Source organism: Anomaloglossus baeobatrachus, chromosome 4, assembly GCF_048569485.1.
Source record: "Anomaloglossus baeobatrachus isolate aAnoBae1 chromosome 4, aAnoBae1.hap1, whole genome shotgun sequence".
NCBI lineage: Eukaryota > Metazoa > Chordata > Amphibia > Anura > Aromobatidae > Anomaloglossus > Anomaloglossus baeobatrachus.
Window position 1 is genome coordinate 643,546,404 of NC_134356.1, and position 25,693 is coordinate 643,572,096.

General features: G+C 49.9%; 1 protein-coding gene across 1 annotated transcript in view; it reads right to left on the reverse strand.

The window, feature by feature from the left end:
• DOCK5 (dedicator of cytokinesis 5) overlaps positions 1 to 25,693 on the reverse strand; it is a 152,972-nt gene that overhangs the window by 82,331 nt on the left and 44,948 nt on the right. Inside the window, exons 10-12 of the mRNA XM_075346467.1 lie at positions 16,556 to 16,685; positions 3,141 to 3,213; positions 2,921 to 3,063 (exon numbers count right to left, since the gene is read on the reverse strand). Of these exons, the coding sequence (XP_075202582.1) occupies positions 2,921 to 3,063; positions 3,141 to 3,213; positions 16,556 to 16,685 (346 nt within the window). The remainder of the gene's footprint in view (positions 1 to 2,920; positions 3,064 to 3,140; positions 3,214 to 16,555; positions 16,686 to 25,693) is intronic.

Genomic DNA, 25,693 nt, shown 5'->3' on the forward strand with positions numbered 1-25,693 from the left:
ACGTTTTAGACGAATATCCATTGATGTGGACTTGTGATAGGTCTTTATTCAATCCCATTACAGATGTATCAGATCAATATTAGCAATATCTGCTCACAATTTAGAGAGTATGGTGGTATCTGGCTATTCCCCAAAGAATCAAGCATTTTGAATTTTGATATGCCCAATCCTTAATTCTGAAGGCAGATAAGTCGTGTATGTGAGTGGTGGGGGGGTTGGCAAAAATAGTTATTGGGTTAATAAGCGTTTCACCAACAGCTAATACATTCAAAATATATGGCTCTTGTGCCTTGCACTGAAAAGCATCTCTAAAATCCAGCCCTTTCCCACCATGGAAACCACAAAAACCCTCACCGTGGCCCTGATCCACTCCCACCTTGACTACTGCAACTCTCTATTAATTGGCCTCCCCCTCACTAGACTCTCTCCTCTACAGTCCATCCTTAATGCTGCAGCCAGGGTCACCTATCTGGCTAATCACTTCTGCTCTCTGCCAGTCATTGCACTGGCTGCCCATACATTATAGGATCCAATGTAAATTACTTCTTCTCACCCACAAAGGTCTCCACACTGCGGCACCCCCTACATCTCCACCCTCAACTCTTTCTATCACCCTACTCCTTCCCTACGCTCAGCAAGAAACTTTCAACTAACATCCGCACTAATCCGAACCTCCCACTCCCAGGTCCAAGACTTCTCCCGAGCTGCACCAATTCTCTGGAATGCTCTACCCCAAGAAACTAGGACAAACCACAATTTATACAGCTTCAAACGCTCCTTAAAAACACATCTTTTTAGGGCGGCCTATCACCTTCCCTAATCCACATCAATTCATATACAGCCCCTCCACTATTTCTCATAACATACCTCTCTATCAGACTTCTTTGCACCCAAAAGCATCTTAAAGACTGGCTGGTGACCGGCTCATGCAGCCTTATCTAACCCCATTTCTTCAAGATGGCTGGACCGTCATTGTAAATAGGCACCTGTACCTTGTCACCCCCACCTCATTGTAGATTGTAAGCTTTTACGGGCAGGGTCATCATTATTTTTGCCTTAATTATTGTATCTTCTATAACTGTTCCTTATGATTATTTGTATATGAACCTCTGAAATTGTAAAGCGCTGCGGCATATGTTGGCGCTATAGAAAAAAAATATTATTATAAGAGTATCTCAGCACAGGAACATTTTTTTTAAATCACATCCAATTGTGGAAATTATTATTATTCCAAGATCTATTGATTAAAATTAATGCTGTTTGTAGGAAAATCCCTTCAACGTTTCCTTACAAGAAAATAAATGGTTTATGCATATTGAGGAAAATGACAACCATTTCAAAATTTTGGCAATTATCATCCAACTATGTCCCCTTGGAAAATCACCAGAGTTAATGGCTACTCAAAACCACCATGGAGCCAGATGAACCGAGTAGATACATCATTGATATGGAACTACCGAAGAACCTTTTAATAAAAGCAGTAAGACAATGACAAAGATATGCGGCCCCGCTCGAGAAAGCAGGAGGACCGGCCGAGAAAGCAGGAGGACCGGCCGAGAAAGCAGGAGGACCGGCCGAGAAAGCAGGAGGACCGGCCGAGAAAGCAGGAGGACCGGCCGAGAAAGCAGGAGGACCGGCCGAGAAAGCAGGAGGTCCGGCCGAGAAAGCAGGAGGTCCGGCCGAGAAAGCAGGAGGTCCGGCCGAAAAAGCAGGAGGACCGGCCGAAAAAGCAGGAGGTCCGGCCGAAAAAACAGGAGGTCCGGCCGAAAAAGCAGGAGGTCCGGCCGAAAAAGCAGGAGGTCCGGCCGAAAAAGCAGGAGGTCCGGCCGAAAAAGCAGGAGGTCCGGCCGAAAAAGCAGGAGGTCCGGCCGAAAAAGCAGGAGGTCCGGCCGAAAAAGCAGGAGGTCCGGCCGAAAAAGCAGGAGGTCCGGCCGAAAAACCAGGAGGTCCGGCCGAAAAAGCAGGAGGTCCGGCCGAGAAAGCAGGAGGTCCGGCCGAAAAAAAAACAACAGGAGGACCGGTCGAAAAATCAGAAGAACCGGCTGAAAAAACAGGACTGCAAAACAGAAGGACTGGACAAAAAACAGGAGGACTGCCCAGAAAATCAGGACTGCCCAGAAAAACGACTGCCCAGAAAAACAGGACTGCCCAGAAAAACAGGACTGCCCAGAAAAACAGGACTGCCCAGAAAAACAGGACTGCCCAGAAAAACAGGACTGCCCAGAAAAACAGGACTGCCCAGAAAAACAGGAGGACTGCCCAAAAAAACAGGAGGACTGCCCAAAAAACAGGAGGACTGCCCAAAAAACAGGAGGACTGCCCAAAAAACAGGAGAACTGCCCAAAAAACAGGAGAACTGCCCAAAAAACAGGAGGACTGCCCAAAAAAACAGGAGGACTGCCCAGAAAAACAGGAGGACTGCCCAGAAAAACAGGAGGACTGCCCAGAAAAACAGGAGGACTGCCCAGAAAAACAGGAGGACTGCCCAGAAAAACAGGAGGACTGCCCAGAAAAACAGGAGGACTGCCCAAAACAGGCTGACTGTTGTAAACAGATGGCTTTTTCAGAAAAATGTGGACAATTTGAAATATGCAGACATTTTGGGAAAAAAAAATTACAGAATGTTATTGTTCCCTTTAACTTAACTTCTATAACCAGACCATGCATAAACAACCTGTGTCTGTTTGTGCACATGTACAGATTTTGGCCAAGCTTTCTAAATTACTGCATTAAGTAAAAAAATAAAAAATAATAAAAAAAAAGTCATCAAGACGATGGAAGAAAATTGCTTAGGAGGTTTTTTCTTGAGAGTAATTTTAAAGAAAGAGCACATTACATAGGATATAATGGAACTGAACATTTTTGGAAGGGTTTTACGGGGTTTCCTTTGGTTCACCCCAGCCTGTAAGAGCGTCCATACCCTGCCCCTTGTGGCTGACTTCCTTGGCTGCGATCACCTTGTTGTAGATGGTGGTTAGTGGTTCATTCTCGGCCAATACCCGGGAGCTGCTCAGAGGAGACATGATGAGCGGCCGCGGACTGATAGAATTGTCCTTGGCCATCCTGATGAGAAACATGTGCGTGTATATAACCAGCATTTGGAGAGCAAGTTTTTGCATTTTAATAGACTTTTGACTTACGGATGATAAGGGACAAAATGTTGCTTCTCCTCGTCATCTACCTTTCCGTGGATCACGTCGGAGATATCCATTACTGTCAAATAAAGGGCGTAAGATGATCAATTTAGGGATACATTTATGCCCAGAGGCAAAACGAGTCATCATGGGACCCCAAAGCAAAGATAGGAATTGAGCCCCATTATATCATAACTACACCGTTTCCCCGAAAATAAGCCCTAGTAGGATTTTTGTGGCTTTTTTGAGAATGCTTAAAATATAAGCCCTACTCCAAAAAAAAAAAGCCCTAGAAGAATTTGGGGGGCTTTTTTGAGTGTGCTTAAAAAAAAAAATTGTACTACAAAAATAAGCCCTAGTTGTGGTTCCATATGGAAGTGTCCAAGCAGCTATCAAAGCTAAAGAATACAGCAGGACTCTTCATCAAAGAGAGCAGACCCCAAAAGAAAGCACCCCTCCAAAAAAAAAAATTGCACTCACCAGACCCCGAATAATTACAGTTGGATAGTGCCGATGGGGGATGGGTTCTCACAGAGAGATCTGCGTCGCTGTCAGGTCCCTACTCGTTACAGCAGAATTGCACAGCAGCTCTCACAAACAGATCGGATACCAGTATCACTCTGCGCGAGTGATACTGCTTCCAGTCACCAGGGGGAGCCAACCTCTGTAGAACACAGGGGGACCTGACCATGACACAGATCTGAAAGTGAGAGCCCATTCACTTGCCAACTCTAATTTTTTGGGGTCTGGTAAGTGCGATTCTTTTAGGGGGTGTCTGCTTTCTTTTGGTGACCATTGTTCATAGTCTATAGGAGTGGTGGTCGCACATGCTCAGTACTGCTCCATTCACCCTGTTCTTGAGATAAGTAGGGGTCTCAGGCTCAGCAGTCAGAACCCATATATTTATCATCCATCCTGTGGATAGATTTGTGACAACCCCATTAAATTATAACTGATGTTTCTCACAACTTTTGACAGGTCACAAGTTTTTATTAGTGGGGGACTGGGTGACGAGACCCCTACTAGTGTACTCATCATATAATTTTTATTTCATAAATCAATAAGCAACTCTGTGATCTATCTCACCAGAGAAATCTGCTTTCTCCTCCTCTCAATTCATGCATATAAATCATCCAATTTTCCCATGAAAAATATACTGAGATAAAAGGTGAGAGTTGGTGCTCACAAGATTCTATGGAGGAGGAAGAAAGGAGGAGCTAGAGCCAAAGGGAGGAGCAAGAGGCAGACCGAGGGAGCAAGAGGCAGACCGAGGGAGCAAGAGGCAGACCGAGGGAGCAAGAGGCAGACCGAGGGAGCAAGAGGCAGACCGAGGGAGCAAGAGGCAGACCGAGGGAGCAAGAGGCAGACCGAGGGAGCAAGAGGCAGACCGAGGGAGCAAGAGGCAGACCGAGGGAGCAAGAGGCAGACCGAGGGAGCAAGAGGCAGACCGAGGGAGCAAGAGGCAGACCGAGGGAGCAAGAGGCAGACCGAGGGAGCAAGAGGCAGACCGAGGGAGCAAGAGGCAGACCGAGGGAGCAAGAGGCAGACCGAGGGAGCAAGAGGCAGACCGAGGGAGCAAGAGGCAGACCGAGGGAGCAAGAGGCAGACCGAGGGAGCAAGAGGCAGGTAGAGGAGCTGGAGGCATACAGAGGAGCTAGAGGTAGAGGGAGGAGTTGGAGACAGAGGCAGAAACTAGAGGTAGAGGGAGGAGTTGGAGACAGAGGCAGAAACTAGAGGTAGAGGGAGGGGCCAGAGGGTGGAGCTACAAGCAGACACAGACAATATGCTGCAAATTCTCCTGAAACAACAGTTACACTTCTCCATAGGACGTTATGAACACCGAGACCCATCTCTTATTTCAATAAAGGGAATATCTGTATTCACTGCACAAAGTGAATGATCAGACCAGGAGGGAAAAGAAGCAGATTTATCTGCTACAATATATTACAAAGTGTCTCATTCTCATGTGTATTAAGGATTTATGAAATAAAAATTAAAAACAGTTACGCTGTAAATAAATGCACTTTTTGGCTTAAATTTCGCTAAACAAATGTCACTGTTTTCCTTCTATAGCCTTTCTATTCTGCAGTTTATCGCAGGCTGAAAAATGAGGTGACTGAGAACCCATCAGTGAGCTTGTTCTGACAGGAGAGCTTATAACTTTTATCTTCTTAGTTTTATAACCACAAAGGTTGGATCAACACACACGTTCATGAATTAGCATAATGGAGCTCAAAAGAAGAAAGAGGAGAATTATAAACTCTCTCGTCAGAATGAGCTCACTGGCAGATTCTCAGTGAACTCCTTTTTCAGGCTGCAATAGACAGTGGGACACAGAGACTAAACAAGGCAAACGGTGCAAAATTGGCAATGGAACCCGATTGCAAAAAAGAGAATTTTGTTTACTTACCGTAAATTCTTTTTCTTATAGTTCCGACATGGGAGACCCAAACCATGGGTGTATAGCTTCTGCCTCCAGAGGACACACAAAGTACTACACTAAAAGTGTAGCTCCTCCCTCCGAGCATATACACTCCCCGGATGACAAATCCAACCAGTTTAGTGCCAAAGCTGAAGGAGGACATCCACCCATAAGTAGAGATAGAGTAAAACCCGGAATAACCGGAACTTCTGTCTACAACAACAGCCGGTGAAAACACACGGAACAAGAAAGCTGCCAACAGGCAACAGGGAGGGTGCTGGGTCTCCCATGTCGGAACTATAAGAAAAAGAATTTACGGTAAGTAAACAAAATTCTCTTTTTCTTTATCGTTCCTTATGGGAGACCCAAACCATGGGACGTCTCAAAGCAGTCCATGGGTGGGAAATAAACAGAAACTGAGAAGTAGGCGAAACCTAACTTCACAAATGGGCGACAGCCGTTCGAAGGATGCGTCTGCCCAAGCTCGCATCTGCCGAAGCATGAGCATGCACTTGGTAGTGCTTCGAAAGGGTGTGCAGACTAGACCAAGTGGCAGCCTGACAGACCTGCTGAGCCGTAGCCCAAGAGGCACCGACAGCTCTGGTCGAGTGCGCCTTAATCCCTGGCGGGGGAGGCATCTGAGAACATAGGTAGGCATCGGATATGGCCGACCTAATCCAATGAGCTAGGGTCGGTTTAGAAGCCGAGAGACCCTTGCGCTGACCTGTGGTCAGCACAAAAAGAGAGGTGCACCGCCTAAAAAAACAGCGGTGCGTGACACATAGATCCGGAGCGTCCGCACCAAATCTAAAGCATGCAACGCTTTCTCAAAGCGATGCACAGGGGCCGAACAAAGGGAAGACAATGAAGTGTCCTGGTTAAGGTGGAACGGAGACACCACCTTAGGGAGAAGGCCCGGAGTTGGATGGAGAACCACCTTGTCTTGGTGAAAAAAACCAAAAAGGGTGACTCCGAAGAGAGCACAGTCAAATAAGAGACTCTCCTGAGAGAAATTATGGCCACCAGAAAAACCACTTTCTGTGAAAGACTAAACAACGAAACCTCCCTAAGAGGCTCAAAGGGGGGTTTCTGTAAGGCCATGAGGACCAAAGAAAGGTCTCAGGGATCCAGAGACCGCCGGTAAGGCGGAATGATGTGAGATGCGCCCTGCATGAAGGTGCGCACCTGGGCCAGTCGGGCGATACGCCGCTGACAGAGCCGAGACCTGTCCCTTGCCGGACTGTAGAAAGGACAGGATGGTCGGCAAGGAAAAAACGGCCAAGGAGCATGGCCGGAAGAACGACACCAGGACAGGAAAATTCTCCAAGTCCTGAGGTAAAACCTGGCCGAGGAAGACTTCCGAGCCTGAGTCATAGTGAAGATGACCTCGGAAGGAATGCCTGAAGCCATAAGGATTCAGGGCTCAAGAGCCACGCCGTCAATCTGAGAGCCGCAGAATTGTTGTGGAAAACGGACCCTCTGAGAGAACGTCTGGCCGGTCCGGGAGATGCCACAGCACCTCTACGAACAGACGGAGCAGGTCTGGGAACCAAGCTCGCCTGGGCCTGGGGCGATGAGTACGACCCGACGGCCCTCCATTTTGATCTTGCGCAGGACTCTGGGCAAGAGAGCTAGAGGGGGAAACACGTAGGCCAGACGGAACTGGGACCAATCTGGTACCAGCGCGTCCGCTGCAAAGGCCTGAGGATCGTGGGAGCGAGCCACGTAAACCGGGACCTTGTTGTTGTGCCGGGATGCCATTAGATCCACTCCCGGAGTGCCCCGCCTGCTAAATTGACCGGAACACTGCCGGACGCAGGGCTCACTCGCCGCTGTCCACAGTTTGACGGCTGAGATAATCTGCCTCCCAGTTTTCTGCGCCTGGGATGTGGACTGCGGATATGGTGGACTTGGAGTCCTCCGTCCACTGAAGGATATGTTGAACTTCCAACATTGCTAGGCGGCTGCGAGTCCTAGGACTACAGCCCTGATTTCCAGCACATTGATCGAGAGGGCTGATTCGGACGGAGTCCAAGTGCCCTGTGCTCGGTGGTGGAGAAACACTGTTCCCCAGCCGGATAGACTGGCATCCGTGGTGAGAATCACCCATGACGGGGCCAGAAAGGAGCGTCCCTGGAACAGAGAGAGGGGCCGAAGCCACCACTTAAAGAGAGCTCCTGGTCTGTGGCGACAGAGCCACCAGCCTGTGCAAGGAAGAAGTCCCTTGTCCCAACAGCGGAAAATGTCCAGCTGCAGGGGACGCAGATGGAACTGGCAAGGGGAACCGCTTCTATTGACGCCACCATCTGACCCAGCACCTGCATGAGGTGCCTGATGGAATGACGGCGGAGCCTCAGCAGAGAGCGAACCGCCAGATGAAGAGACTGCTGTTTGACTAAGGGCAGCTTCACAAGTGCCAGCAGAGTCTCGAATTGCATCCCTAGGTACGTAAGTTCCTGGGTCGGGGTCAGAGTGGACTTTCAAGCGTGGCGAGAGTGAGCGAGACACTCCGCTGACAGTCTGCACTGGATGAAGCCCTGACTAGAAGGGCGTCCAGGTAAGGAATCACTACCAACCCCTGGAGGAGCAGAACCGCAACTGGTGAATACACGAGGGGCCGTGGCTAACCCAAAGGGGAGAGCCACGAATTGGAAATGTTCCTCTCCGATTACAAAACGTAGCCAACGCTGGTGTGAAACTGCGAATGGCCCATGCAGAGAGACATCTCTGATGTCGATGGATGCTAAGAAATCTCCTTGGGTCATTGACTGATCGCAGAGATTCCATGCAAAATTGCCGCACCTGACATGCTTGTTGAGCAGCTTGAGATCCAGGTCGGAAAGCACCGTCCTTTTCGGGGACTAGGAAGAGATTTGAGTAGAAATCTCAGAACCGTTCCCAGTCGGGAACTGGTACAATTACTCCATTGGCCTGCAAGAATGCCATGGCCTGTGAGAAGGCGGCGGCCTTGGAGCAGGGGGGAGTTGTCAGAAAAAATCTGTTTGGCGGCTGAATAGAATTCTATTCTGTAGCTGTGGGAGATGGTAACCCACACCCACTGATCGAAGACGTGTTGAAACCACACGTCGCCCAAGAGGGAGAGCCTGCCACCGACCAAGGACGTTACTGGCGCGGCCAGATAATCAAGAGTTAGGACGCGGCTTCATGCGCCAGTTGGTTTACGGACCTTGGCTGAGTTAGTGGACGAGGCCGAGGGCTTAGAGGACGACCAGTTAGAGGAAACGAAAGGAACGAAACCTCGACTGGTTCCTGCCCTGGAAGGTTTCCTGGGTTGTGGCATGGAAGTACTCTTCCTGCCAAAAGCTTCCTTAATAATTTCATCCAGTTGTTCACCGAATAGACTGGTCCCAGCAAAAGGGAGTCCAGCAAGGAACTTCTTAAGAAGCATCTGCCTTCCACTCTCGAAGCCACAGGAACCTGCGGATAGCGAGGGAAGTAGCCGAGGCCACCGCAGTGCGGAGACAGTCTCCAGCTATAGGATGAAAAGACTGAAGCCTGGAAGTTAAGGCAACCAATTCGGGCATAAAGGCTCTGGTGAGGGAATGCATCTCCTCCCGAGAAGCAGAGATGGCTTTGAGAGCCCGCACTGCTGCAAAAGATGGGGAGAACGAGGCCCCTGCCGCCTCATATATAGATTTGGCCAGAAGGACAACCTGGCGGACAGTGGGATCCTCAGAGAGGTGCCGTCAGCCACTGATACAACTGTCCGGGCTGAAAGTCTAGAGCCCGGAGGGTCCACCCTTGGTGAATGAGCCCACTCCTTGACCACCACTGGTGGAAGGGGGAAACAGTCATCAGAACCACGCTCTGGGAAGCGTCTGTCAGGACAGGCTCTGGGCTTGGTCACAGTGACCTGAATGCTGGAGTGGATAAGGAACACACTCCTTGTTCTCTTAGGCAAGGTATACTGATGCTTTTCTGCCAAAGAGGGGTGCTCCCCTGATACAGGCGGATTGAGGTCCAGTACAAATATAATGGACGCAATCAAATCATTAGCATCTGCGTCACTTTCGGACAGATCAATGGGGTACATGGAGAGCGTCCGAGCCCCCAGTAAGGCATCCTCCTTGTCCTGCGAGTCAGCTCGTGAACCAGAGCCGCGGGGCGAGGAGGGAAAGGGGACCCTGCGTCTCCATTTTAGGAGGACGGGCTCCCAGATGAAGAATCCTCTGTGAGCTTTGCTGAGCGAGCCGTAGCAGCAGAAGCGCCCTGAGAAGGGGGCTGATGCATGCTCAGCAGTGTCCGGGACAGCTGTCCCCTGGAGAGAGGGATTCTACCCCGGAGCCGGAGCAGCCGGAGGGACCACTGGGGATAAGCCTCCAGGCTGAGGCACCACTATGTCAGAGCAGGCATCACAATGTGGTTATGTGCTCGGTACAGACAGTACGAGTCAACATGCGGTGCATAATAAAAAACAGCCTTGCAGCCCTGCACTGATATGAGACATGCTGCAGAAGTGGGGGCTCTGTCCAGAAAGACCCCCAGCAGAGTATATAAACAGAGTATATAAGCAGCAGCACAACCAGAGGTTGTGGCTTGCCAGACCGTTTAACATAACATCTCTGTGCCCTCCAGATTCCCCAGAAGTGGGGGCTTTTCGGAAAAAAAACCCCAGCAGAGTATATAAACAGAGTGTATAAGCAGCTGCACAACCGGAGGTTGTGGCTTGCCAGACTGTTTAACATAGGGGCATCTCTGTGTCCTCCAGATCCCCCAGAACTGGGGGCTCTGTCCCAGGCCCCCATTTGTCACAATGTGTTTGCAGACATTGATCTCTGTGCCCTAGAACGCTGTGCAGCAAGGAGAGGGGGCGGGGCCTACTCTGAGAGCAGGACGGAGGGCCAATGAGGCATACAGGGGAGGGAAGCTTTCCTCAGTGAGGAGTGTCGCTTCCCTGTGCTGAGCAGCCGGTGGGCGGAGCCACCCTGTCTCACTGCACTGACTGACATAGAATCGAAACTAGGCCTCAGGCGAAGCCGGGGCCTAGATTTAAACATGCGGCCAGCGTGCAGGCACCATCGGCGCGGTTCTCCAGTGAAAACTGGAGAACCGGCCGGAAATGTTAAAACATACATATAACACATTCTCCCCCACAAATAAAGTACAAGGGACCCCTAGAAAGACCACTTTCTGTGGTAATAACGTCTCAGTACTTAGCTTGAGACGCAGGTGCCAGGTCCCTGGGGGGTCATCGCTCCGTCCGGCAGGATCCTGAACACAAAGCATTGAACTGGTTGGATTTGTCATCCGGGGAGTGTATATGCTCGGAGGGAGGAGCTACACTTTTAGTGTAGTACTTTGTGTGTCCTCTGGAGGCAGAAGCTATACACCCATGGTTTGGGTCTCCCATAAGGAACGATAAAGAAAATGATTTTTAGTCCAAAATACATGCATTTAAAGAGCTATTCTCATAATTACAGATGAATATTGTCGGATAGTGATTGTAAAAACATCACTTTTGCAATTTACTGTTTATTAAAACTTGCTGCTGTTCTAGCGATATCATGTACTTTGTTTTCATCTGGTTACCAAGGAGACCGACCACTGCTACATTCTAGTTTGTAGCATTCCATCAAAAAAATCCCTATGTTAAAGTGTCTCTGATAATATATATTTCAAAAACATTCCAACGAAACAGTAGGAAATAATCCTCTATTTGTGAGAGTCAAAGCGGCGCACAGACCAGTATCATTAATATTAAAAACATGTATTTTATTGAATAAATTAAAAGTAATCTCCTTTACAGTAACTTGTATATCTAAAGTGCATTCACACACAGGGCTAACCAGTAAAGGTACCGTCACACTTTAGCAACGCTCCAGCGATCCCACCAGCGATCTGACCTGGTCAGGATCGCTGCTGCGTCGTTACATAGTCGCTGGTGAGCTGTCAATCAGGCAGATCTCACAAGCAACCAGTGACCAGCCCCCAGCCACCAGTGACGCGTGGAAGCGATGCTGCGCTTGGTAACTAAGGTAAATATCGGGTAACCAAGCGCTTGGTTACCCGATATTTACCTTGGTTACCAGCGCACACCGCTTACCGCTGGCTCCCTGCACTCGTAGCCAGAGTACACATTGGGTTAATAAGCAAACCGCTTTGCTTATTTACCCGATGTGTACTCCAGCTACGTGTGCAGGGAGCCGGCACTGGCAGCCTGAGAGCGGCGTACGCTAGTAACCAAGGTAAATATCGGGTAACCAAGCAAAGCGCTTCGCTTGGTTACCCGATATTTACCCTGGTTACAGCTTACCGCAGGCTGTCAGAAGCCGACTCCCTGCTCCCTGCACCTTCAGATCGTTGGTCTCTCGCTGTCAAACACAGCGATGTGTGCTTCACAGCGGGAGAGCAACGTCCAAAAAAGAAGGATTTTTGTGTACTTACCGTAAAATCTCTTTCTCTGAGTCTTCATTGGGGGACACAGGACCATGGGGTGTATGCTGCTGTGACTAGGAGGCTGACACTAAGTGAACATAAAAAGAGTTAACTCCTCCCTGGCAGTATACACCCCGAGCCGGAGGTGGATCTATGCCAGTTTTAGTGTAAAAGCAGTAGTAGGAGAGAACTGAACAACCATAACTAAACAATGTAATACAAAGAGAAAAAACAACGTGTGGTGAAACACAGTGCCTTATGGACACGTATATACCGGGAACATCCGGCAAATGAAGACCTCACAATCCAAACAGGGTGGGTGCTGTGTCCCCCAATGAAGACTCAGAGAAAGAGATTTTACGGTGAGTACACAAAAATCCTTCTATCGCTTTCATTGGGGGACACAGGACCATGGGACGTCCAAAAGCAGTCCCTGGGTGGGTACATAAGCAGTCCTACAGATCCAAAGAAAACACAAACCTTCTGTAGGAAAGCTCTGTCCAAAGTTTACTACCTTTTTAGAGGTGAGCGACGGCCGTCTGCAACACCTTTCTCCCAAGGCAGGCATCTGCTGATGCCTGGGTGTGGACCTTGTAAAACCTGGTAAAGGTATGAAGACTGGACCACGTGGCGGCTTTGCAGACTTGCTCGGCTGAAGCCTGGTGTCTGATTGCCCAAGACGCCCCAACTGCCCAGGTGGAATGGGCTCTTACTCCCCTCGGAGTGTACTTGTACCTGATTCGGTAGGACTCCGAAATGGCTGACCTGATCCATCTGGCAATGGTAGCCTTGGACGCCGGCATGCCCTTCTTGGAACCAGAAGGCAGGACGAACAAGTAGTCTGATTTGCGGAACGGCGCAGTTCTTGAGACGTAAGTCCTGAGCGGTCGCACTAAGTCCAGAGTGTGCAGTGACCTCTCCAGGGAGCGAGTGAGTGGCGGACAAAAATATGGAAGCACGATCTCTTCATTCAGGTGAAAAGGAGACACCACCTTCGGCAGGAACGCGGGAGACAGGCGCAGGACGACCTTGTCCTGGTGAAAAACAAGAAAAGGAGAACGGCACGAAAGAGCTGCCAGTTCAGACGTTCTCCTGATTGAAGTGACCGCCACCAAAAAGACCACTTTCCAGGACAAGTGTGAGAATGAGGATTCTTTTAGTGGTTCAAATGGAGCCAGTTGGTGGGATCCTAAAACCAAATTAAGATCCCAAGGTTCTAGCGGAGCCCGATAGGACGGATTCAGATGGGCGACTCCTTGGATGAACGTCTTGACCTGTGGACGTGATGCTAGATTTCTCTGGAAAAGAACAGACAGGGCGGAAACCTGCCCCTTGATCGTTGCCAGCGAGAGACCCGCTTGTAACCCTGCCTGAAGGAACGCTAGAAGCGTCGGTAGTGACAGAACTAGCGGGGAGAGATTTCCGTTGACCTCACACCACTGAAAAAAGGCTTTCCAGGTGCGGTAGTAGATCTTTGACGATGAAGGCTTTCGAGCCCTGATCATAGTCTGTATCACTCCTGGAGCAAAGCCTGACTGAGCTAATAGCCAGGATTCAAGAGCCATGCCGTCAAATTGAGAACCCCTGAATTTTGATGGAAGACAGCAGGTCTGGCCGATCTGGAAGCCGCCATGGGGTGTCTGCGACGAGCTGTGCGAGTTCTGCGAACCACGCTCGCCTGGGCCAATCTGGGGCGATGAGAATCACTGGAATGCCCTCTGCCTTGATTTTCTTGAGGACTCTTGGGATCAGTGGAAGCGGTGGGAAGATGAATGGAAGTCTGAACTGATTCCACGGAAGAATGAGAGCGTCGACTCCCAGCGCCTGCTGGTCGTGGTAACGGGACATGAACAGTGGGACTTGATTGTTGAACCGCGAGGCCATCAGGTCCACATACGGAGTCCCCCATCTGTGGCAGATCTGTTCGAAAACCTCTCTGTTGAGAGACCATTCGCCGGACGCCAGACCCTGTCTGCTGAGATAGTTGGCCGCCCAATTTTCCACGCCGGGAATATGTACCGCGGAGATCCTGGAGTGGTGAGACTCCGTCCACTGTACGATCTTCTTCACCTTTCTCATTGCCATGACGCTCCTCGTGCCGCCCTGGTGATTGATGTATGCCATCGCCGTGGCGTTGTCCGACTGTATTCTGATTGGAGACCCCTGTATAAGGCGCTGAAAAGCTTGCAGGGCTCATAAGACCGCTCTGATCTCCAAAACGTTGATCAGGAGCAGGCTTTCCCAGGGGGACCACTGACCATGAGCCGTGTGATGATGGAACACCGCTCCCCAGCCCAGAAGGCTGGCATCGGTGGGGACTGTCCGCCAGTGTACCGGTAAGCATGACGTTCCTTTGGAGAGATTGTGTCTGTTGGTCCACCAGAGCAATGAGCGGCGGACTTCCGGGGACAAATGTATCTTGCGATCCAAGGTGAATAGAGACTTGTCCCATTTGTGCAGCAGATATAGCTGAAGGGGGCGAAGGTGGAAGCGAGCAAACGGAACCGCCTCTATTGCCGCCACCATCCGACCGAGGGCCCTCATACCAAATCGTATGGACACCGCTCTGGAGTGGTGGAGGGTCTGGATATCCTTCCGGAGGGAGACAATCTTTTCCTGTGGGAGGAACACGCATCCCTGGATGGTATCGCACTCCATGCCTAGGAAGGTAATCCGGCGGGCCGGGGTCAGACTCCCCTGAACCGTTCCGAATTTGGCACCGGAACCATGACCCCTGAGCGGAGCAGAGATTCGATGGCGTGAAGAAAAGGGCGAGCTCGCGCATCTGACTCGGGAGGATGGGAAAGGAAAAAACGACTTGGAGGAATTGACGAGAACTCTATCTTGTATCTCGAGACTAGGATTTCTCTGACCCTAGCGTCTGTGATCAAAGGCAGCCAGACGTGTTGGAAAAGAGAAAGGCGCCCCCCAGCTGGTCTGCGCTGCTGCGGCCCCCGGTGAGTGCAGACTGATCCTGGAAGGCATCAGGGAGGGGGGCTGGGGAGCTGTGAGGGAGACTGCAGAGCGCTCCTGCGCTGCAGCAAACAGATTCTCTGCCTGGGCCCAGGGTACCAGGAAAGGACGCTGGGGGAGGCCTGGTGCTGTGAGCGCTCCTGCGCTGCCGACCTGTGATCCTGATGCCGACAATTCCTCGCCGCCTCCACCAGAAGTACCCCTTGGGACGGTACCATAGGGGTCGACGGGGAGTGTGTGGCCTTAGAAAAAATAAAAATGCTCAACCCCAAGCAGCCCCTGGGGTGGTACCATGGGGCCCGAGGGGGATAGGGCCTGGGGTCGCCTCAAGCGACCCAGGGGACGGTACCCCGTAGCGACGGAGAAGGCGAGGGTTCTCTCTGATGCTAGGCCTTTGACCCTGCAGAAGAGACAAAAGCCTAGAAGAGATGTGAAGGCTGAGCGGCGCCGTAACGCACGAAAAAAACTGAAAAAAAGGGATAGCCTAGGCTGAGGTTGGCCCACAGAGATATGGGCCCACTTCATCCTCCTACGACACTAAGCAAAAAACTGGCATAGATCCGCATCTGGCTCGGGGTGTACACTGCCAGGGAGGAGTTAACTCTTTTTATGTTCACTTAGTGTCAGCCTCCAAATCACAGCAGCATACACCCCATGGTCCTGTGTCCCCCAATGAAAGCGATAGAGAAATGAACCAGCACTGTGTGTAACGAGCAGCGATTTCACAGCAGGCTCCAGATCGCTGCTCAGTGTCACACACAGCGAGATCGCTAATGAGGTCACTGCTGCGTCACATAAACCGTGACTCAGCAGCGATCTCAGCAGCGATCTCGCTATGTGAGAAGTACCCCTAAGAGGCAAGGGTATGATATAAAGTATAGGGCCGTACAGATAACAGGTAGCCAAATGATTGTCTGTATATGGATGAATAGGTAAAAATCAATGTTATGATTGGGAATAACAAAATGCTAACCCAAATTTATATATAAGAACACAGCGTCCAGTAGTAAAACGAGTTAATGCATTAAAGACCATGTATTACTAGTGTATTAAAGTAACCAGCATAATAGTTGTTCAATACCTGTGAGCAAGATATAAACAATGCTGATTGAGAGCCAACAGTGGTGGCAAAACAATGGTAGAATATATCAAGTGTGGTAATTACCTGATACTAGGCCAATTAGTCCCATGTACCTTCATTCCCGACGCGCGTTTCGTCACTTTTTGACTTCCTCAGGGGACTGTGGATCAAAAAGCAAAGAAACGCGCGTCGGGAATGGAGGTATATGAGCCTAATTGGCATTGTATCAGGTGCACTGTAAACTGGCTAAGATTAGAAGGTAACAGAGTACAGCGATCCTGACCAGCATCAAAATGGCGCTTACAAGCTCAATAAAAAAGAGTGTAAGCGCTATTCACGTTCTGGTGTCCGGTAGCGATGGTCGGTCTCCACAGTAACGAGTTGTAAGCAGAAGAATTTAATATCTTAAGAAATGTTGACATTTTTAATAAAAAAAATTAAAAATTGCTTATTTTTACAAGTATTATCTTACAGTACCCATTCTTGAAGATGGAGATAACCCCTTTAAGAAAAAAAGGGTCCCAAAGGTGTATGTATCTGTCTATTTACCTGCAACACCAAAGGGCCGTCTCAAGCCAAACGTATGCTTCTTCCCATCTTTCATTTCCATGTGTCCTACCCGTACGATCTGGCACACAAGGCTGATCCGAGGCCGGATTAAATCTAGACTGCTGAGGTCCTGAAGAGAAGAGAGGTCAAAACTAGAATCAAAAACAAAATGGATCTGGTTCAAGATCAAAAAGGAAAGCAGAAAAGGAAGAAACTAGTAAACAATTTGGAAGACGCTTGATAAAAAAAAAGGGCGGTTATTCAAGAAAAGGATGGGGAGGCGATATCATGGCCTGATGGAAAGTAAAAGTCGGAGAGATTGGATAAAGAACAGTCTGTTCTAGATAACAAAAAAATGAAGAAATCTATGGCTGGCTGGTGTAACCAGTCGAGAGCGTAGAAGATACCACCACCAGATTATACGGTAGTCCGTGTGTAATCTGGAAGAGGACTCAATCCCAGCCTGATCACATACACAGGACTTGTAAGCTTTATCTTGGCATAAAAGTGTTCTGAATAGAGAAAGAGTTTTCGCTCTCAGAAAACTCCAGCGGAAGCTTATCTTCCTAAAGAAAAGAAATGATTGGGCATGCTGAAATTCAATATGTCCAATCCATTTTTTTCCATCTAAAAAAAATTGGTGGAACATCTAAAACATATTAGGTGGTCAGCAGATCGTTATAAAATTCCGGATCGAAGAACCTCGGTATGGTGGGTACGGCCACCTTTAGGGTAGAAGGTAATGAAGTTCACTCTTGGGGAAAGCTGATCAGCAAAACATAGAATATAAAAGGATCGGGCTAGTGAAGAACTGTGAAAACGTAAGGATGAAGGGGCAAAATAATAATTTATTCACATAATGTCAGCTGAACCTTCCAAATTTTAATTTTTGCCATAAGGAACAATTAGGCTATGTTCACACTTTGATTTTTGGCTGCTTTTTTTCTGTAGGTGTGACGTGACATGGGGTGGTAGGCACAGGCGAGAGATTGACTCCGGTCACTCCGACATGCTACATAAAATCTGTGCTCCTGCCTGGGTTTGTGGGTTGGTGTGGGGCAGGTCATACCTTTCAGGAGGCCACATGCCGCCATTGCCTTTGGCAAGCCAGGAGCGGACAGTTCTAGTACTGGCTGGGTTGCTTCCGATCTTTTGGGCTTTCCAGCACAACCCAGCCACACACGACAGAGCAGTCTTTGACGTATCCTTCCCTCTCATTAGGTCCACATCTCCTTCCGTCACATAGAAGAGGCTCCAGGGGGTTGAAACACTACAATAGGATTGGAGAAGCAGGCTCCAGGACTATTCTGGATGAATGTCTATTCACCCCATAGGAGAGGGGGGTAGGGGGTATGCCACATTGCTAGCGAAGAGCCTTAGGTTCACAGTTGCCGGAAGGGGTCTCACTCCAGAAGGAAGAACCCCGTCACACGTTAGTAATGCTAACCCCATACCTTGATGGTTAAAGGGCCTAGCCAAATGTCCATACTTCGGCTCTTTCAGTATAGAGCCGTTCGCTGGAGGGTAGATCTCTAGCCCCCTGGTTATTCTAGTACTATCCAATGCTACAGTCATTTTCCATGATTGCGCTCTCTCACTACTGGTCTCAATGTTGTCGTTGTTATGAGTCACCCACTACATGCAGCCTTGTCGACCTGTGTCACTAGCACGACCACACTAGTCCCTGGTGGATCCCTATCAGATAGTTTAAGAGGAAGCAGTCACTATCCCTATAAGTTGACCCCTCTGATTGAGGGCTGTGCAGTGAAGGGAATTTTGTTTACTTACCGTAAATTCCTTTTCTTCTAGCTCCAATTGGGAGACCCAGACAATTGGGTGTATAGCTATTGCCTCTGGAGGCCACACAAAGTATTACACTTAAAAGTGTAAGGCCCCTCCCCTTCTGGCTATACACCCCCAGTGGGATCACTGGCTCACCAGTTTTAGTGCCAAAGCAAGAAGGAGGAAAGCCAATAACTGGTTTAAAGACCAATTCAATCCGAGGAAAACATCGGAGAACTGAACCATACCACATGAACAACATGTGTACCCGAAAAAACAGAAAAACCCCGAGAAAACAGGGCGGGTGCTGGGTCTCCCAATTGGAGCTAGAAGAAAAGGAATTTACGGTAAGTAAACAAAATTCCCTTCTTCTTTGTCGCTCCATTGGGAGACCCAGACAATTGGGATGTCCAAAAGCAATCCCTGGGTGGGTAAAAGAATACCTCATGATAGGGCCGTCAAACGGCCCTCTCCTACAGGTGGCCAACCGCCGCCTGAATGACTTATCTACCTAGGCTGGCGTCTGCCGAAGCGTAGGTATGCATCTGATAATGCTTGGTAAAAGTAAGTAGACTCGACCAGGTGGGTGCCTGACACACCTGCTGAGCCGTAGCCTGGTGCCGTAATGCCCAGGATGCACCCACGGCTCTGGTAGAATGGGCCTTCGGCCTTGAGAGAACCAGAAGCCCAGTAGAACTGTAGGTTTCAAGAATTGGTTCCTCGAGCCCCCGAGCAAGGGTGGATCTGGAAGCTTGCGACTGTTTACGCCGACCAGCGACAAGGACAAAGAGTGCATCCGGGTGGCGCAGGAGCGCCATGCGGGAAGTAGAACCTGAGTGCTCTCACCAGAACCAACAGATGCAAATCTTTCTGAAATTGATGGACTGGACGAGGACACAAAGAAGGTGAGGTGATATCCTGACTGATATGAAAATGGGATACCACCTTAGGGAGAAATTCCGGAACCGGACGCAGAACTACCCTGTCCTGGTGAAGGACCAGGAAGGGAGTTTGTATGAGAGCGTTGCTAGCTCGGAAACTCTCCTAAGAGACGAGACCGTTACTAGAAGGCCACTTCCCGTGAAAAACGGGAAGGGAGACATCCTTCAAAGGCTTGAAAGGCGGCATCTGGAGAGCAATTAGAACCTTGTTCATATCTCAGGGCTCTAACGGCCGCTTGTACGGAGTGCTGAGAAGACAAACTCCCCGTAGGAACGTGCGTACCTGAGGAAGTCGTCGTTTCTGAAAAAATACAGATAGCGCTGAGACTTGTCCCTAAAGGGAACTGAGCGACAACCCATTTTCCTACCTAGATTGCAGGAAGGAAGGAAACATAGACGATGCAACCGGCCAGGGAGAAACACCCTGCGCCGAGCACCGAGATAAGAACATCTCCCACGTCCTGTGGTCAATCTTGGCGGACGTTGGTATGCTAGCCTGTCTCATGGTGGCAACCACGTCCTGAGGTAATCCTGACGACACTAGGTTCCAGGACTCAATGCCACACCATCCGGTTGAGGGCCGTAGAATTCAAATGGAAGAATGGCCCTTGAGACAGCCAGTCTGATTGGTCTGGTAGTGCCCCCGGTTAGCCTACCGTGAGGCACCACAGAACCGAGTACCACAACATCCTCGGCCAATTTGTAGCGACGAGGATGGCGCGGCCGCAGTCGGTCTTGATCTAGCGCAGTACTCTGGGCAACAATGCCAGAGGTGGCACCTAAGGTAGCTGGAACTGCGACCAATGCTGAACTAAGGCGTTTGCCGCCAGAGCTCGATGATTGTGAAACCGTGCCATGAAGCTGGCACATTGTTGTTGTGCCGTGACGCCATTAGATCGACGTCCGGCCTCTGTCAGCGGCGCCAGATCTCCTGAAACCCGTCCGGGTGAGGAGACCATACTCTTTCGGCCACACCTCAGCGACTTAGGAAGTCAGCTTCCTAGTTTCCACACTTGGGATGTGAATTGTGGATATGGTGGATGCCGTGTCTTCCACCCACATCAGAACCTGCCGGACTTCCTGGAAGGCTTGCCGGTTGCGCGTTCTTCCTTGGTGGTTGATGTATGCCACCGCTGTGGAGCTGTCCGACTGAAGTCGGATATGCTTGCTTTCCAGCCGCTGTTGGAAGGATTGTAGGGCAAGATACACTGCTCTGTGTTCAAGAACATTGATCTGAAGAGTGGACTCTTGCTGAGTCCACGTACCCTGAGCGCTGTAGTGGAGAAAAACTGCTCCCCACCCTGATAGACTCGCGTCTGTCGTAACTATCGCCCAGGACGGGGATAGGAAGGACCTTCTTTTTGACCAAGAGGTGAGAAGAAGCCACCACCGTAGAGATTCCTTGGCCGCCTGAGAAAGAACGACGACTCTGTTGAGGGACGTCGACTCCTCGTCCCATTGGCGGAGAATGTCCCATTGTAGTGGACGCAGTAAAACTGCGCGAAAGGAACTGCCTCCATTGCTACCATCTTACGTAGGAAGTGCATGAGGCGTCTCAATGTGTGCGACTGGTTCTTAAAGAAGAGCTTGCAGCCCGTAGTGAATGCTGTTTGTCTAGCGGCAGCTTCACTATCGCTGAGAGAGTAAGAAACTCTATGCCTAGATATGTTATCAATAGGGTCGGGGTCGGATCTGACTTTAAAAAGTTGATGATCCACCCAAAACTCTAGAGAGTCTCCAGCGCAACGTTCGGGCAGTGTTGGCATGTTTCCTAAGAGAGTGCCTTGACAAGTAGATCGTCTAAATACGGGACCACAGAGTGACCCTGAGAGTGCAGGACTGTGACTACTGCTGCCCTGACCTTGGCGAAGACCAGTTGGACTGTCGCTAGCCGGAAGGTAGCGCTACGAACAGAGGGTGTTCGTCTCCTATAACGAAGCGTAGAAACGCTAGTGCTCTGGATCAATCGGCACGTGTGGATAAGCATCCTTGATGCCTAATGATGCTAGGAAATATCCTTGGGACCTTGAGGCGATGACATGGCGGAGGGATTCCATCCGGAACCGCCTGGTGTCCACGAGCTTGCTGAGCATTTTTAGATCCAGAACGGGACGGAACGGCCCGTTGTTATAGGTACCGCAAAGAATTTGGGGTAAAAACCGTGACCTTGTTCCTGAAGAGGAACGGGGGTCATCACTCTTTCTGCCTATAGAGTGCACCCTGTTTGCAGAAGAGCAGCGGCCCGGCCGGGAGGTGGAGAAATTCTGAAGAATCGAGTTGGAGGACGAGAAGTGAGCTCTATCTTGTACCCGTGAGACAGAATGTCTCACACTCAATGGTCATTGACCTATGGCAGCTAAATATCGCCAAGGCGGGAGAGCCTGCTACCGACCGAGGCCGCAAGTCATGAGGAAGCCGCCTTGGAAGCGGGTTTTCAGACTGTCGCTTTTTTGGGCGAGACTGAGCCCGCTAAGAATCTTAGCTCCTCTGATCCTTTTGAGTCCACATTGGACGAGGAAAAATGGGACCTGCCCGAGCCTCGAAAAGGCCGAAAACCCCGACTGCCTCTTGCTCTGTTGGGGTTTGTTGTGTCCGGGCTGAGGAAAGGATGAATCCTTACCCCTGGACTGTTTGATGGTTACATCCAACGCTCACCAAACAGTCGGTCAGCAGAAAAAGGCAACTGGTTAGGCAACCTTTTTTGGAAGCAGAATCTGCCTTCCATTCACTTAACGAGCAGACCAGGCTCTGCTTAAAAACACGGAGTAGCGGAGGCTACCGCCGCACGGTTCGCAGAGTCCAGGACAACCTGAATCGCGTAAGAAACAAATGCAGACATTTGAGAGGTTAAGGATGCCACCTGCGGCACAGATGTACGTGTAACCGTGTCAATCTGTGTAAGACAAGCTGAAATAGCTTGGAGTGCCCCAAGGGAGAGAATGCCGGAGCCAACGGTGCGCCGACAGCCTCATAGATGGCTTTCGACCAGAGATCCATCTGTCTGTCAGTGGCATCTTTGAGTTTGCAGTTCCATCTCCCACTGCAACTATGGATCTAGCTACAAGCCTGGAGATTGGAGGATGCCGCTCGGGACATTGGGTCCAGTCCTTGACCAAGTCAGGGGACAGGGATAACGTGTATCCTAAGCCGTTTGGAGAAGCGCATATCTGGATAAGCGTGGTGTTCCTGGACTGCCTCTCTGAAGGCAGAGTGGTCCAGAAAAATACGTGAAGCTGACTCCTCCACTGGAGGAGCTGTGAGAAATAACCCACATTCTATAGATGGACGCTATAAGATTATTTACTATGGCGTCACAATCAGGTGTATCCAGATTGAGAGCGGTCTCAGGATCAGAATCCTGAGCCGCTACTTCCGCCTCATTACACAGCGAGTCCTTCTGTTAGGACCCTGATGAAACCGAGGCCGCTCATAGCGAGCCCACTTAGGCTGTCTGGGACTGACGTCCGTGCAGAGCCGTGACTCTGGGATGCGTGTGACATTCCCGGAGCTGTTAGTTATTCACACTGAGGGGGGCCATGGATCAATGATTCAACAGTGCCCATATTGTGAGAGACATGTCCGGACTGCTAGGCTTCTAGTATCATAGCCATAGTCTCAGAAAAACTGTCAGTAAATACTGCAGACACCGTCCTCATCCCCTGGCCATTAGTGCATACAATGGGAGTCCATGTACCTGCCGGCCGTATAGCCGTACATGCTGTACCAGCTGTATAGAAAAACATGTGGTTCTGCACCTTTGTTTTACACAGAGAATATGCTGATAACTCCTCCGCATAATCCAGGAGGGTATATACAACGTGCGACCAAACAGTGCAATGTATATAGTACAAGCATATCTATAAGTGCACTTCTGCACTAGTGGGGTTAGCACCACAGGTGCTGCTTAACGCCTGTTGCAGCGATTGTGTGACTATCAGAATGCCAGGGTCTTCCACACTTGTCTCTGTATCGTACAGAAACTGACACTAATGGCTGCCGGTGTCCTTGTAGAGAAGGAAGCCGTGGGCGTGCCTGAGAAAGTGCGGGAATCCGGATTCACAGTGCACACAGTGAGAGGGGTGGAGTATGCAAAACATACTCCAGCTCTCAGCGCTGCTCTATGCAGCGTCACGCCCCTACCCTGACTGTCAGGGCTGTGGGCGGTAACGAAGGGAGACTAGGCCCAGAAGCCGGGGACTCGAGTTAACAGCGCGGCCGCCGTAAAAGCGCGGGCCGCGCTGAAGTCCCCGGCGCACCACAAGTGCCAGCCGCGCCGCAGTTCCAGCGGCCGGCGCGACCGATTCATAGAAGTGGCCAGCGTCCCGCCCCTCTCCTGACTGGCAGGTCTGGGGGCGGGAACGAACGGAAGCAGGCCGCAAAAGCCGGGGACTCTAGTTATCAGCGCGGCCGCCGTAAAAGCGCGGGCCGCGCTGAAGTCCCCGGCGCACCACAAGTGCCAGCCGCGCCGCTGCCAGCGGCCGGCGCGACCGATTCCTGGAAGTGGCCAGCGTCCCGCCCCTCTCCTGACTGGCAGGTCTGGGGGCGGGAACGAACGGAAGCAGGCCGCAAAAGCCGGGGACTCTAGTTATCAGCGCGGCCGCCGTAAAAGCGCAGGCCGCGCTGAAGTCCCCGGCGCACTACAAGTGCCAGCCGCGCCGCAGTCCCAGCGGCCGGCGCGACCAATTCCCATAAGTGAGCCTGCTTCAGCAAAGCTGAATGAGGCCATGGCACAGGCGCCGCAGCGCTGATGTCCCCCGGCGCACTACAACACCCAGCATGCTGCGGTGTGAGCGCCAAATGCACGGGGACACAGAGTACCTTGAGGAAGCAGGGCCATGTCCCTGATGTACTCCGCTCCATCCAGCATCTTCTCCAGGGGCTGTAGATGGAGCACGGTCTCAGTGCCTGGAGACCGGTAAATCCCACTTCACCCAGAGCCCTGTAAAAAGGGATGGGGAAGGAATCAGCATGTGGGCTCCTGCCGCCGTACCCGCAATGGGTACCTCAACCTTACAAACACCTCCGACATACAGTGGGGTGAGAAGGGAGCATGCTGGGGACACTATATGTGTCCTCTTTTCTTCCATCCGACATAGTCAGCAGCTGCTGCTGACTAAAAAGTGGAGCTATGCGTGGATGTGTTGCCTCCTTCGCACAAAGCACAAAACTGGTGAGCCAGTGATCCCACTGGGGGTGTATAGCCAGAAGGGGAGGGGCCTTACACTTTTAAGTGTAATACTTTGTGTGGCCTCCAGAGGCAATAGCTATACACCCAATTGTCTGGGTCTCCCAATGGAGCGACAAAGAAAATGTTATACGTAAGATAAGATGTCAGAAATGTTATGTAGTAGTGTGTCTTAAGATGTAGTAGAGTTGTGTGTAAGGTGTATAGGACTGTTTCATAGTAATGTTTATGTAGGCGGTACAAGAATGTTTGCCAATGTAACAAAGTAATGTAGTGATGATAATGTTTGCATAAGAATGTAGGTGAGAGGTTAAGTCTGCCCAGCAACAGACCGCAGGGACAGAATTAGTTAAAGGGTTTATTCCCATCTCCAAGAGCCTATCCCAATATGTAGTAGGTGAAATAATAATTTTAGCAAATACTTCAATTAGAAATGTAGTATAGTTCTCCTGATATAGCCATGTTTCTTACCTCATCTGCAAGGCATTGCAGCTTAGGTAACCATGGTTACATCCACTCATATAGTGACAGTTAATTGTTTGTGCTTGTAACCATGGATACCTAAGCTGCAATGCCCTGCAAATGAGATAAGACATAGCCATGTCAGGAGAACTATGCAACATTTCTAATTGGAGATATTTGCTAAAATTATTTTTATTATACCTACTACACATTAGGATAGGATCTTGGAGATGGGAATAAGCCTGTTAAGTAATTCTGTCCCTGCGGTCTGTTGCTGGGCAGACTTAACCTCTCACCTACATTCTTAAGCAAACATTATGAACACTACATTACTATGTGTTACATTAGCAAACATTCCTGTACCTCCTACATAAACATTCTATACAACATTCCTATGAAACAGTCCTATACACCTTACACACAACTCTGCTACATCCTATGACACACTTCTACACTTATCTTACCTATTACATTGCTACACAATACATTAGTGCTGTTGGTGTCTTCAGGGAAGGACACGACTTCCAATCCACCTCCTTACACAAAAGTGGCTTACAAGAAGCAGAATTTGCTGCTTTTTTTGGTGCATTTTTGCACCACAAAATGCAGATTGTGTGTGTCATTTGTCTACAGTAACTGTTTACTAAAGTTTGTTTTATTGACTAAAAAAGCAGCAAAAACACAACAAAAATGCATGAACGTGTGAACATAGCCTTAAAGTATTGGGCATGTTCATTTTCAATATGCCCAATACTATATTTTCCCCCA